Source organism: Onychostoma macrolepis, chromosome 09, assembly GCF_012432095.1.
Source record: "Onychostoma macrolepis isolate SWU-2019 chromosome 09, ASM1243209v1, whole genome shotgun sequence".
In the NCBI taxonomy this organism is placed as follows: domain Eukaryota; kingdom Metazoa; phylum Chordata; class Actinopteri; order Cypriniformes; family Cyprinidae; genus Onychostoma; species Onychostoma macrolepis.
The window spans coordinates 15,628,019-15,643,021 of record NC_081163.1 but is presented as its reverse complement, the minus strand read 5'-3'; the positions used below and the strand labels follow the sequence as shown (position 1 = coordinate 15,643,021).

At 38.1% G+C, this 15,003-nt stretch overlaps 2 protein-coding genes across 2 annotated transcripts; one reads left to right on the top strand and one right to left on the bottom strand.

The window, feature by feature from the left end:
- Positions 1–1,007: 1,007 nt before the first annotated feature.
- hcn5 (hyperpolarization activated cyclic nucleotide-gated potassium channel 5) lies at positions 1,008–6,102 on the bottom strand. The gene is made up of 11 exons (XM_058787605.1): positions 5,468–6,102; positions 5,013–5,199; positions 4,832–4,936; positions 4,602–4,739; positions 4,306–4,467; positions 3,613–3,706; positions 3,380–3,507; positions 3,134–3,280; positions 2,771–3,008; positions 2,256–2,429; positions 1,008–1,920 (listed from the first exon to the last, which is right to left on the bottom strand). The coding sequence occupies exons 1-10, from the start codon at positions 5,668–5,670 to the stop codon at positions 2,260–2,262; spliced, it is 1,572 nt and encodes a 523-aa protein (XP_058643588.1). The 5' UTR covers positions 5,671–6,102; the 3' UTR covers positions 1,008–1,920; positions 2,256–2,259.
- Positions 6,103–11,662: 5,560 nt separating this feature from the next.
- LOC131547307 (cytochrome c oxidase copper chaperone) lies at positions 11,663–14,602 on the top strand. Its single transcript, XM_058787795.1, has 4 exons — positions 11,663–11,798; positions 12,094–12,231; positions 12,692–12,821; positions 14,416–14,602. The coding sequence occupies exons 2-3, from the start codon at positions 12,113–12,115 to the stop codon at positions 12,774–12,776; spliced, it is 204 nt and encodes a 67-aa protein (XP_058643778.1). The 5' UTR covers positions 11,663–11,798; positions 12,094–12,112; the 3' UTR covers positions 12,777–12,821; positions 14,416–14,602.
- Positions 14,603–15,003: the final 401 nt, after the last annotated feature.

Genomic DNA, 15,003 nt, shown 5'->3' with positions numbered 1-15,003 from the left:
CGGCTCAAAGCGGCCAATGAGGCGTCGAGGTATTTTATATGTCTAATATGATTAGAATATGTCTTGGATTTCCGAAAGAAGAAGTGTTTTCAGCATATTTATTTATTTATGCCCTTGTGATTAACAGATCTCTGTTTTTAGTGACAATGTTCACCCTTAGAATCTGTCTAAAACAATACTGAAAATATTACCCAAATACAAACAATTAATGCACATAGTTTTCTTTGAATAATTGCTTAATTACAGTCATTGATTTTTGTGTACTTATTATTTATGATTTATTATTGTGTGCCCTATGACCTACCCCTCGGTTAAGAAGCACAAAGCACAGTTCAATTCATCCTTTAAAGTGTTCCAGAATTCAAGGAGCTTTAGACAGGCTACTGCCGCTTTTATTTGCCACTACATTTAGCACAATAGTCATGACAAGATATCTCCTCAGTGTTCTGCTTCGTTTAGTTTCTGGACACTTCATTCCTCAGTGGTACAGATTTTCTTTTAGGTTAGGCTACGTTTCTTATTCCTTCCGATTATATTAACCAAATGAACTGAATGTTTCCATTCATTTAACTTGAATAATAAATAGTAGAAAAAAAAAAAAGATAGAGTTCAAATTAAAGGACTGAACATTAAAAACTCATGTTTAATTATTATTATTTTTTTAAATGAATGCATGTTTTATATGTCCATGACAGAGTAAAGACAATGTTTAATTTTCCCTAAACTTTGACTGGCCAATTTGTCAATTTGGCCAATTCTAAATCTGCAAGAGTATCTTAACATATATGTGACTAATGAAACTTTCTCTTTGAAGGCCTACAGAGAATGGGAATTAACTCATGGACAGCTAAGAGGAAACACTGTTATCAAACTCCTGTCACTGTTGATTTACAGTATATGCCTAATTTAAACATGGTCACATATTACCCCTGAAAATAAAGAACAGTGCATTTTTCTGTATTGAGAGAAGAAAAAACAAACTTCACTTTTTATTCAGGAATATTTTATTAACATCTTTTTAAAATGTGACTTTTATAAACATTTGCCTTTTTTTTTAAACAGAGCTACAATTATCTCTACAACCTTTGGGTCAAAATTTGACCCTTTCCTCCCTAAATATATATATTTTTTAAATGTAAATAATGGTGAGTTTTTTCTAGGCCTCGACAGAATTTATACATCCGCTATGCTGATTTCTGGAAATAATCTGCTGACATTTGTGGGACATTTTTAACGTAAAATTGAACTCAGCACACTATTTGAAAGCACTAACATATTAGCCAAAACATTAAACATATTTTCTGTTTTAAACAAGGCTTCTCTGATAGATACCTACTGTACAATGAGGACCTGGTCAGATAAAATGAATGCCCTCTACAGGAAAATGAAGGCCACCAGTGGGTGCTGTTCTGGATTTTTCAGAGGAAGACAGAGGAAGGCGTAAAGAGGCAGATCCTGGAGGTGCAGACAAGCAGAAACCTACTAGAGGAGCGAGTGGCAGAGGTCCCAAAAACATTGTAACTGGTTATGCTTATCTGTGAGCTGTGCATCCTCCTGTGGGCACTTGGAAAGTAGTATAGCAGCGGAGGCCAGGAGGGAGTAGCGAAGCTGGAGAAGGTGGCCTACAAACAGTCTAAAATCATCCTATCAGTATTCTCAGAGGAATCCCATTCCAATGCGGTTGCCAAGTCATACCTTATTTGCTATACAAAGTCCATTTTCCAACAGCTTGTTATACACTGTTGAACAAGGGAATACTTAAGCCCACATTTACCAGCTGGAACAGAATATTCCAAAACCACATCTGGAAATCTATGCCAATATAGAGGAAGATCCAAGTAAAGCAAAGCTGGCAAATCAAAAGCAGGCAAAGTGCATGCTGAGGAAGCTGCAGGAGGGGCTTGATGCAAGTGTAGCCATCTACCAATTAAAATAGAAATGCAAAATAGAGATCAAAATGCATTAAACTCTTGCATCCTTAATTATCCTTATTATGCAGTGTGTTATATTTTTAAAAGGATTTTTTCCTATCTTACCTAACACTACCATTCAAAAGTTTATTTAAAAATAAATGTACACATTTATAATTTAAAAGTACTAGTAAATAACTAGATAGTAAAGAAGAAAATATTTAGAATGTAACAAAATCTCTATTTCAAATAGAATCTTGAAAAGATATATCATGGTTTCCAGTAAAACTATTAAATTAACTAAGTTGTGCTCCAAATTGTGTCATGGATAGAACTAAAACTTACTTTCTCAACACAACAAAATGTCTTTATCCTGTTGAAATGTCTCCAGCTCCTTCCTGATGTCTGGATAGTCCTTCAGAACACAATGAAAGGAGTCCACCGACAAGGAAAAAAGCTGACAGATAGTCAGAGCTTGTGCTGTGGCCAAACGCCTTCCTCCTGTTAGGAGACATGACTCTGGAAAAGGCAAGGAAAAACATTATTTAAAGGCATAGTTCACTCAAAAATGAATATTCTGTCAGCCATTGACTTGTATCTTTCCATATTATGGAAGTCAATGGCTACCGTCAACTGATGGGTTACACACATTCTTCAAAATATCTTCTTTTGTGTTCAACAGAAGAAAGAAACTCAAACAGGTTTGAAACAACTTGAGGGTTAGTAAATGATGAAAGAATTTTTGGGTGAACTATCCCTTTAACACAGCTTACTAATAAATAGTTTCAAGACATGAGTATTACAAACAACACAGTCTAAACAGACATTGCATTGACAAAGCAACATGACTCGGGTCAAACCTCCAAAGCAGTCTCCATCACACAGTTCCCTCTGGAAATACTCATTCTCCACAAGGACCTGCCCGTGCTCGATGAAGAACATGCGGTCACCAGGAGTGTTCTGGCGGATGATGACGTCACCCTCCTGGTAGACCTCATACTGCAGCTCCAGAAGAATGGCATTGATGAAGTTGATATCACAGTTCCGGAAAAAGGGAACTTTTCTCACATGGGCCGAGCACATGGTCATCAGAATGTCCTAACAAATCCATCCAAACAATCATTAAACTATAAAAACACTGCTTCACTATTAAAAACATGAGCCAAACATCTTCTAAATAATCATTTCTGTGACTATCTAGCAATTTCAACAGTGAGCAGTACCTCTCTGAGAGATGAAGACACCCACTTCAGGACATCCTTCTCATCATACCATTTTCCTGCGTAACGAGCCTGAAAGAAGTTGTTGATGCGCATGCGAAGGGCTTTGGGAAGCTTCATGAAAGTCATATAATCTTCCATATGATTCATCTATGTAAAAACAAACACATAAGGGAACAGAAAATGTGAATGACACCCCCAATAAAAATCTAATATGCTGTTTTAGCAATATATTTGTTTTCCTTGCACCTTGTTCTTGTATGCTCTTGCTGTTATGTCCACATCAGTCATCATTGCAGCAGTGTTGGCGACCATCACCGTGTACATGAGGGCTCCAGACACAATGCTAGTCATGACAATCCACAGCTCAACCTCATCTAAAAAACAAAACAAAAATCAGGCATTAAAAGAAGTATCAGTTGTGCATTGTGATATAAAATTAACATTTTGCTAAATCAGCTGATCAAAAGTATACTCCTTGCTTGTGGGTGTTTCAGAGGAACCGTATGATATTGCAGTCATATGAGAGAGGGCCCGAAAGACTCCAAAAGAGTACTTCTCTCCCACTGTGGCATTCTGACAAATTACACAAAGCATTGACATTAATACAATATTGTATACATTAAAACCATGAAACAAGAAATATTACACACTCTCTGTAATACAGTCTCAGAATAAAGGTACAAAAGTTGTCAATAGGGCACTAACTTTTGAAAAGGTACACATTGTATTTTATTTACCCCTAAAGGGTGCATAAAGGTACATATTAGTACCTAAAGTGTACATATTAGTCCATATATGGCACATATTAGTACGTTTTGGACCTTTTTTTCAAAAAGTGTAATTAATTATAATAGGTTAAACGTAGTGTCACAGAGAAGACTCACACAGTTATTAATAGGAGTGAAAATTACCTAAGAGGATTTCAGTATTATTATTGCTGTAATATTGTGCTCAGCTTCAGCTTCGGAATAATATACAAGTAAGATGACAGACTACTTTCTAGAGCATATCTAATATATATATATATATATATATATATATATGTATGCATATATATAATATTATTCATTTCCATGATATTTCCAGGCCCTGCAAGTACAGTTTTCAAAATTAATAACATTTCTATAAATGTGGGAATGCTCTTTATGTGAATATGTTGCTCACACACTTACCATTAGATTCTCTCTTCTAACCCAGCAGTCTGAGGGAAACTCCTCAAGCATAGGCACAAAATACTGAATACAGCCATTCCAGTGGCACAGCAGGAAAATCATCATAAATAACGACAAAATTCTTAGGAACACCCTCACCACCTCCAAGTTGGCATTTGAAACCTATATGGGCAGAGATTCAATATAAAAATCAAAAGCATTATTCAAAGAATTTTTCTGAATGATGACTAAACTGACATTCAGCGTTGCCTAATTAAGATAAGGTCAGTTTCCTGTTCAAGCAATTCATTACTTACTCTCTCCACCTCATTGAAAAACCTAACGAGCCTTGAAACACGCAGCAGGCGGACAAGACTGAGGATTCTCACAAACATCAAGATGCGCATCATTTTGGTGGCTCTGGATGAGGGAGAGTCACTGTGGTATTGTAGGTCCTGTCATGACAATGGCACAAAACACAAGTTTTCCATTTGGAGCTTTGTAATTTCAATACAGCCAAAAGATTTTGCAGAAAAAGGCACATTACCGCAATAAGTAGTATGTAACCAACTGGGAATGCTGCCACCATATCAGGTATAAACCAGCTTTTTAAATACTGATGTCGAATGCTTTTCAAATCCATTATGGCTCCCTGTGTAACATACAGAAAGATTCATTGGAGAAGTTTAAGCAATGTGATATTTGTGATGTCTAGAGCTAATCCTTACCTCACTGTCCTCATTAATGATCCCCATGCGAAAGTTAAGCCCCACGTCAATCAGGAACAGAGTGTCCGAGAACACATTAAAACCCTCCCAACCTACTCCACTGTTGCCATCTAGAAAGGCAATCTCCATTGGAATGCCAATTAGATTGAGAAATGTTATGGCCACCATACACATGATGTAATAACTCCTGCATAAATAAGGACATGATTTAAAACATGGCATTTTTACATGACAGACTGCATGACAGTCCTTTTCAAAACTCATTAGTATTTTTATTTTTTATTTTATAACATATTTTATTTTATTTTTTTCAATTATTATTGTATAACATTTCTATTTATATTTTAAATTTAATTAATTAATTAAAAAGTAGGCTATAAAATAAAGTAAAATGTATTAAAAAAAACAAAAAAAAAACCTCTACTAAATAAAAACACCAAGACAGATTACAGTACCTTAAACGACTGAAGGGATGGATGACCAACACACCTCCCTCCTTCTGTCTAACGCACTCCTCCTCCACAGCCACCTCGCTGCCGTAGACATACAGCGAGCGTCTGTTCAACTGCGGCAGCAGTAGGTTTTTCCACCCGCTCCAACGGAAGCGGCTGTGATTCTCAGGTGTGAGACGCTGCATTTCCAGGCCCTGACTAAGCATTGTGATCACCGGAGCACCTCTAACATCTCTCACCGTGCCTCTCTGACAACTTTATTTCTGGACTTGCTTTTATGCTGACCATTTCATCCACTTTTCTTCTTCGTCTTCACGCTCGCTCTCTTGCTTTCTCTCTCTCTCACGAGTGCACATCCACAGCCGCTGAGTAATTTTCCATCACAGTCCTCTGGCTCGGTCCAGAATGGAGAAGGAGATAAGTTCCAGACTTTCCATTCTTCCCCCTCTGTCAAACTAACTATTGTCTCATCAACTATTCAGTATCTCTGCCTCGCGCTCACATCAGCTCAGCTCATCTGGACTGCGGGGCGGTTCTTTGACACAAGGTGGTTTTGAATATCACAACTATTGTCATCTGAACTAGAAAGATGGTTCTGATAAAACCGTACCCAAGGCTGACAATGGGAGGTGATAGAATTACTTACGCTCTTATTGTGCGTAAATGACTGTACTGATATGACAAAGAGATTATTTCTAATGAACTCACAAGAGTGCACAGATAATTTTGCTATTTCAGAAAGAGACAGAATACAGGTATCTATTTTTGCAGGCAAAGACTATTTTGGAGAAATCAGAGTTTAAAGCATTTGTTTCTTAGGGGCAGCTGGTGAAACTGGTCTGTCTTTTATTGTGGATGTGTTTACATCAAAAACAGACACCTGCAGCTTATCACATCACAATGGTGGAGCTCACTAGATATCCAGTAAACTGAATACAGTATTGTGTTGCATTGGCAGCCTATGTTTATGAGAGTCACAATACAGTGTTGAATTTCAAAGTGGTATTCAAGTAATGTAACATGTAACTGATCTAATGTTCTCAGAAGGCAACAAACACCTAAACTGCATTCATTCATTGTAATCTACATATCCCATTGCATTCAGTTATCAAGTGGGTGTAATGACTGATTTCATTAAACATGACTAGTCACTGGTTTTATTAAGCTGTGAAACATCTGTCTAGTTAAAATACTGAATGATGCTTCCATGCAACAATTTAATCTGTGACATATCTTACAAATAACACATGAACTATACACATGAATAATAAAAAAGGTATACTTATAATCATTATTGTATTAACCAATTGCCAAAATACTTAAAACTCATTAAATTATATATTTAATTATGTCACACTCATCAGCTGGAGTTCCATGAGCTCTGCTAGTATGGGAATATATCTCTGCCACAATTCTGAGTGTGAAAGATCATATTTCGGCTCCACCCTGGCAACCTGCTCTGCCCTGGATTCCTGCTGGAAGTCGCTCCTTTAGGGTTGGGGGTGCTCTGTCACACTCACCAGCTGGAGTTCCATGAGCTCTGCTAGAGGGCACTCCATCCCTTACCATTACTACTCACCCTGGACTCCATTTCCCAAGTTCCCTCTGCCTATGAACCTAGCATCCGTTTACACTTGTTTCCAATCAAGAGGACTATTTAGGTTGCACTCACACACATCGCTGGATATTGTTAGCCTGTTACGTTTTTGTGTTTTCCATGTTCTCTGTTTCCTTGCCTTGCCTTGCCTTTGTGTGTTTGACCTTGGACTGTTTATCTATTTTATGATAATTTTCTGCCATTTTCTGGGCAACATCAGCAAGCTCCAGTGGCCACGGAGCTTGGCCCATCATGGCCACCATCATGTCCAGTTCTTATGGTCGCCATATGTGTTTTCTGCACCTTCTTGTTCTGTAGTCCCTGCACCTGAGCCTCTTCTCAAGATGACCTCAAGCTCAGAGTCTCTTCCCAAGAGGGCCACTGTTCCAGAGTCTCGTCCCGCCATTGGCCGCCATTTCAGAGTCTCGTCCCATCATGGCCACCCTTCCAGAGTCTCGTCCCATCATGGCTGCTAGTCCCGAACCTCTCCACAAGATGGCTGCCAGGTCAGAGCCATACCCAGATCCACAAAGCCAGTCCCAAGGTGACCGAGACTGGCATCTAGTGTGGAGGATCCACCGCTGGTGTCAGTGTGAGCGACTGACTCTCTAGCACAGCAATCACCACACTCTCTAGCCCGCCAGTCACTACGCTCTCAAACCTGTTGGTCACTACGCAATCAAGCTTGCTGGTCTCAGCACTCATAGGCTGGCAAACGTCACCGCTCTCTAGTTTACCGGTTACAATGCCATCTGTCTAGGAAATAGATGCTGTGCTCTCTGTCCAGCCTGTGATGGCTACGCCCATTCTATGCATTGGGCCGCACACACCGGCATAGCTTCCTCAGAGGTGGCCGATTCTGCTGTAGAACCTCCCGAGGCGGTGGTGCCTGCTCTAGTCCCCGAATCCGCTTTAGTCCCAGAGTCTGATCCAGAATCCGCTCTATTCCCCCGAACCCAATCCCGAGCCTTCTCCATTCCCAGAGTCTGCTCCAGAGCTCACTCCAGCCCTTAAATCTACTCCAGAGTCCACACCAGTCCCTGAGTCCACTCCTGAGCCCATTCCAGTCTTTGAGCCCGCTCCAGTTCCTGAATTCACTCCAGAGCTCGCTCCAGTCCCTGAATCAGAACGTCCAGAGGAGGCAGCACCCACTGCAGAATCTCCCTGTCATGGTCATAGAGACCGCCTCTGAACTCACTCAATGTCCTGTCCCGGCCAAGGAGGCTACTTGGGAACTCTCTGTTTGTCCTGTAACGACCAAGAAGGTCGTTTCTGAAATCTCTGCCTGCCCTATCATGGCCCTGGAGGCCGCCTGTGAACCCTTTGACTGTCAAGTCACAGCCAAGGAGGCTGCTGTTAACCTCTCTGTGTTCCACTTCAGCTGCACTCTGGTGGTCTTCTGCTCCTCCTGCTCTGCCGTGGTGGTCTCCGGCTCCACCCTGACACCCTGCTCTGCCCTGGATTCCTGCTGGAAGTCGCTTCTTTAGGGTTGGGGGTGCTCTGTCAAACTCACCAGCTGGAGTTCCATGAGCTCTGCTAGAGGGCATTCCATCCCTTACCATTACTACTCACCCTGGACTTCTTTTCCCTGGATCCCTCTGCCTGAACCTATCATCCGTTTACACCTGTTTCCAATCAGGAGGACTATTTAGGTTGCACTCACACACACACACACATCGCTGGATATTGTTAGCCTGTTACATATACGTGTTTTCCGTGCTCTCTGTTTCCTTGCCTTGCCTTGCCTTGGTGTGTTTGACCTTGGACTGTTTGTTTTGTGATCGTTTGCTGCCTGACTTGACATTTGCCTGTTTCTGGAATACCCCTTTGGATTACCTTGTATATTTCTGTTTGCTGGTACTGGACCCTGCCTGTCTGACTACGTCTTTTCATTAAAGCCTGCATTTGGATCCAACTCTGTTGTCACACCTCCCTAACGTTACACTATATGTATGTATATATATATATATATATATATATATATATATGTATGTATGTGTGTGTGCATGTTTATGTGGTTTATGAGGACACAAATTTGTATAATGATATGGGTATGACATAGGTATTACAACGTGAAGGTGATTTATGAGGACACTTTTAGTGTCCCCGTAGTTCAAAAGGCTTATAAATTATTCAGAACAAGTTTTTTTGAAAATCTTAAAATACACAAAGTTTCCTGTGAGGGGTAGGGTTAGGTGTAGGGTTGGTGTAGGCCAACAGAAAATACAGTTTGTACAGTATAAAAATCATTATGCCTATGGACAGTCCCCATAAACCATGAAACCAACGTGTGTGTGTGTGTGTACCTGTTTTTCTATTCTGGTGGGGACTTAAACCTGAATACACACAGACTCATGTGGACTCGTGTCACGGTGGGGACCTAAATTGAGGTTCCCATGGGTAAACAAGCTAATAAATCACACAGAATGAAGTTTTTTGAAAATCTAAAAATGCAGAAAGTTTCCTGTAAGGGGTAGGTTTAGGTGTAGGATTGGTGTAGGGCAATAGAATATACGGTCTGTACAGCAGAAAAAGCATTACGCCTATGGAGAGTCCCCAAAAAGGATAGCAAACCAGACATATTTGTGTGTGTGTGTTTGCCTAACACATGACACAAGAATTTAAATCATTATCTTTAAAAATGTATATAAGTACTGCAATGGTTTTCTGATTAATAACACATCTCTTTACATGCATGACAAATTATTTGAAATTAATCGGACGCAGCACTTTCTAAATTCATGTTTGAGGTATAGTGTGGCTGTTTATGTTGTAGAAAAAAAACGGCAAAGTTACCTTTTATCAAGTCATAAATTAAACACAACATACAAACAAACAAAAATATACTAAACACCCAGTAGAAATGCCTGAGGGAGTTCATGCTGAGTTCGCATTCTGTGTTGGCCTACAAATTGACGTCATGACTGAAATGTTCTATTTTTGCCGCTCATAGCACGCTGAACGTAGCAGAAAATGCAGGGGAAAATGCAATATAAACATTTATCAACACAATATTTTGCAGTTTTGCCAGTGTTTGAAAAAAAAGTATGTGTCAGACTTGATGCAAGTTGCACACTTAGTGACAGGCATACAAGACAGCATTGTTTTTTAGGGTTTGGGTTCTGCTTCAGGTAGACTTATTATCATTTAGATCTAACCATTATTCCTCTCCTCGTGAAAATTTGATTTTAATGACAATAAGTATGTCCTCAAAAGCTCACTTATGATAACCATTTTTAAATACATGGTGATAATCGTAAAAAATACTTAATTTAGTAACCCTGAAAGCACTTTATTTTCTGTACAGAGATGTAACTCTGTTACACATCAGAAGCAATGTCAACATGAAAGCTATATGTGCCATTGTTGCACTTCTTTTGGAGATCCGTTTATGTGCTGAATATGTGTAGAGTATAAAACAGGCCAAGGGTCTTCCAAGCAGTTCTTGAGAAAAAAACAAACAAACAAACAAACAAAAAAACAGATTCAGATAGTGCAGTTGTCCTGGAGAAAATAGCTAGATGGATCACACAAAGAATTCTCACAAAAAGAAAACTATATTATCATCAATATCAGAAGTCATCCATGAAGTAAGCTGCATCAGTGTGAACATATTTTCTTTTGTAAACTGCATGAATGAAAAGTAGAGTTATGTGAATTTGCCTGCAAATACCTAAGTTACTCAGAAACAAAATAATGTTCATATCTCATCTGACTTAAATTGAAGACATGAGCCAATATGATTAAACAATTAAATATGTAATTTACATTTACATTTACATTTAGTCATTTAGCAGACACTTTTATCCAAAGCGACTTACAAACGAGGACAATGGAAGCAATCAAAATCAACAAAAGAGAAATGATACGGAAGTGCTATAAAAGTCTCAGTTAGCTTAACATAGTACACGTAGCAAGTTATTTTTAAAATTATATAATAAATAAAAAGAAAACAGAATAGAAAAAGAATAGAGCAAGCTAGTGTTATGGACCTTTTTGCTTTTTTAAACTGTATAATAAATAAAAAGAAAAGGAATAGATAGAATAGAAAAAAGAATAGAGAAGCTAGTGTAAATTTTTTTTTTTTTTTTTAGAAAACAAGCTGTTAGTAAATGAATAGAGTGCAAGTCTAAAAGGGGCAAGTTTTTTTTAAAAGAATAGAAATTGCTAGAATTAGAGGGTCAAATAAAGATGGAAGAGCTGTGTTTTTAGCCGATTCTTGAAGGCTAAGGATTCAGCTGCTCGGATTGAGTTGGGCAGGTCATTCCACCAGAAGGGAACATTTAATTTAAATGTCTGTGAAAGTGATTTTGTGCCTCTTTGGGATGGCACAATAAAGCGACATTAACTTGCGGAATTTAATTAAAATTCTATTAAAATATGTATTAAAATTAATACACTGAGATGTTAGGTAATGATAACAATATTATGATCATATAAACCTCAACTTTTAAATGACTTTTATTCTGTATAAGACTTTTATTGTGTTGTTATGAACTGATTTTAGATTGAATCGCGTTTCGTTTACCTTTAGCCATTAAACTGTGTGTGAATGTAAATCATATTTAGGTAGTAAATGACTGTGGCTTTGTTGTTAATTTTGTTGTTTTTATTTAATGGCATTGACCCGGAAGCTACGCGACACTTCCGCTTTCGCGGGGTTCTTCTGTTATTTGACAGCTGCAGGTTGTGTAAGGAAGGACGCACGTGAGCGCACCAGTCCATACATCATATAGAGTGAGTACAAGTTTGTCAGAGACACATTTTTATTTGATATTACCTGACAGCACAGTTTGAATATCTTTTACATCCGATAAGATACAGCATGTTTGACAGCGAGGTATGGACAGCTGGATTTTAGAATAATAACGAAACGATGAAGAGCAGAGGCCATGATGTAACTAGGACATGATGTAACTAATGGCATGGTGGATAATATGCTGCGCTCTGCTGGCTGTGCAAAATATGTTATGTTGAAACGGAAGTTTAGAACTGATAAATCATATGTCCCATGCTCTTTTGTTTTTCTCAGACAGTGTTTGTAAGTGGAAATGTCGAGCCTGTCAGCAGCCAGTGTGGAGGCTTCACCAGCAATAGAGGGGGCAGAGCAGAAGAAACCTCTCAAACCATGCTGTGCGTGTCCTGAGACCAAAAAAGCACGAGATGCCTGGTGAGGAGACTTGTAGCTATTAGTTACTGCTTCAAACGGGATATTTTGCACCAAAATATTAAAATTCTGTCGTTATTTACATAATTATTTATCATGTTGTCCCAAACCTGCATGACTTACTTTCTTCTGTGAAGCAGAAAATAATTTTTGAAGCACTGAACTGCTCAGCGTTTTACATTAAATAAAAAGCAAACAAGAATTTCAGACTTCCGAAAGGATGCAAATCCCCATAAAAGTAGTCTGCATCAACTTGTAAAACTACTCTGATCACTGTTGAACTAGTACTAGAGTTGTATTGTGGCAGGAGCAGTTCTTCAAATTTCTCCTTGTGTGTTCCATCAAACTGGTTTTGAGCAACACACGGGTGAGTAAATAATAATGACAGAATTTTTATTTTTGGGTAAACTCACCCTAATACATTTTAGCAAGATACTGTGACTCAATATTGTCTTCATTGCAGCATAATTGATAAGGGAGAGGAAAGCTGCACAGACCTCATTGAAGCACACAAGGAGTGCATGAGGGCACTTGGTTTTAAGATATAATACCACCACCACCACCATCATCATCATCATCTGATTGAGTGAATGGTAAGTGATTAGTCTCTTACAAAGAATATTCTTAGTGAATATCTTGGCCACCACAACCTTGAATTTTGGTAATGCAATTTTCAGATCTCTGCACTGCAAATTGAATCGAAAGGAGTAGTTCACGTTCTTCTCTGGAGTTATTTATATTATATATTCAAGATTTTCTCTGCTATACAATATGAATGGTGACCACAGCTGTCATTTAAGGCTGTTCTTTACACAAAGCTATTATATAGCTTCAGAAGAGTCTGAATAAAGTGCGCAAGTCATAAAGAATACTTTTTTGGTGACCTTATGGTAGAGGTTGCACGACTACTGATTTCTGCTAGTCGATTTCTTATTTAAAAAATACTCAAATTACTCGACTACTTGTGGTTCATGCTACTGTAAATGAAAAGACATGAAATAGTTCTTATCAATAAACGTTTATTAATTCATAGCCTAATGCAACAAATAGCTACATACATAAATTGTCAAAACTTTATAATTACCAGTATGATATTACATATTTTAATTTTCATGCAACAGCCAGTATTTGTATCTGTAACAATCACAAAATTATTTGTATCTGTATTCGGATAAAACCAGGTGGAACATCGTACAGTTACTTGATAAGACCGTTATGACTATCTTTCTTTTTTTTCGTAGTTATTACTGAACAAAAATGCCATGTTAAACTAAAATAATTATTAATTTCTAAAAATAAATTTATCATACAAGCAAAGAGATGTCATGACAAACGTTTAGTGATCATTTGAAGACGACTGAATTAATTCAATGCACACATTTTCATTACGCAGAACTCTTTAAGCGAGTCTTTTTTAAATGTGCGTTTAAACCAGCAAAAGATAAAGAAGCAAATATGTAGGCCTAGTAGAAAATGTATCTGTATCTAAGTTGATTATTAGCCTACTCTTGAGAGAGAGCTGGTTTGGTTTGTGTATAATATTGCGCTGATCCCCTGGCTCACCTGTTATCTAGCAAACACCAGACTGTGTCAGCCTCAGCCAAATATTCAGGCAGAATTATTACTTATCCATTATTCGTTTTTTTTTATCCATTATCTGTGCCTTTCCGAATAAGGTATTCAGCTTCGAGCACACCCCATATTATTACATTACATATTTTAATTTTACATGCAACATAGATAAAGCAATAGAAAGTAACAGCTACACGCAATATTGTAATCCTAAAATTCACGTCGTACTTGCAAACTGTGCATGCATTATGGTTAATGCACGCCCGAGTAGTCGATTGTCTCCGACAGCGCCGACTAGTGGTTGAAGTAGTCGATCACTCGACTACTCGACTAGTCTATGCAAGCCCTACCTTATGGTGATTGTTTTTTTTTTTTGGAGCTTATCAGCTCCTGATCCTCATGTTGTTGTATGAAACAGAGCAGCTCAGATATTCTACTAAAACTCTCCATTGGTAAATAATGCCAAAACTTCCATATTTTAACTCCCTTTAAATGTATTTAAATATATTTTAAATAAATCTATCCCTTAAGTTAAAAAAATCTTCTGTCTTATTTTTTTGTTCATTTAAAGATTCTGTTATAATGTTTTCTAATTGTCTTTTCTTTCTTTTGTAGTGTGTGACAACCTGTGTGAAATGGGATCCGGTGTGCTCTTTTATTTATATTTTTACACTGCAGGGAAGATTATGCGGGGCTGAATTTATTTCTCTGAGGGAAATGTCTGTCTTTTCTTTCTCTTTCTTTCATATGTGATTTATGTACATTTATGGACAATAAAGATCCTATGCAAGATGTTAACCCATTCTCTTTTCTTGTGTATTTGTATGTAATAAGCAGAGATTCTTATAACAAGGATGGCTTTCTCTTTTTACCGCCTATTCAATTATTCAGTCTAATCAACATGTATCGCATGCTTGATTTGCTTATTATATCACATATTAAATTATTGATGAAGTAGTGTCTGTTGACACCCTACAGGCCAAGCAGTTTTTTACGCAAACAGACCGTTCCTTCAAGCTTCCTACTAGGTTGGCTTTCGAATTCCCTGTACCAGCGTTGGGCTGGTGACAGCTGCACTTAACTATGCATGCAGGCCTAAAATAGAGCTGCTGCTCCCAGCACACTCTAATCTGAGGTCTACCCGCAGAAGCGCTTTAATTCTGTATCTACACCTGGTGTGAACCCAGCAAAAGCAATTCATAA

Excerpts from the sequence above, each read along its gene's own strand:
- hcn5 (XM_058787605.1), bottom strand. The coding sequence starts at position 5,670 with ATGCTTAGTCAGGGCCTGGAAATGCAGCGTCTCACACCTGAGAATCAC. Across the intron at positions 4,740-4,831 it reads GTTACATACTACTTATTGCG|GACCTACAATACCACAGTGA; the intron begins GTAATGTGCCTT and ends TTGTCATGACAG. Across the intron at positions 3,009-3,133 it reads TGTCTTCATCTCTCAGAGAG|GACATTCTGATGACCATGTG; the intron begins GTACTGCTCACT and ends TGGATTTGTTAG.
- LOC131547307 (XM_058787795.1), top strand. The coding sequence starts at position 12,113 with ATGTCGAGCCTGTCAGCAGCCAGTGTGGAGGCTTCACCAGCAATAGAG. Across the intron at positions 12,232-12,691 it reads AAAAAAGCACGAGATGCCTG|CATAATTGATAAGGGAGAGG; the intron begins GTGAGGAGACTT and ends TCTTCATTGCAG.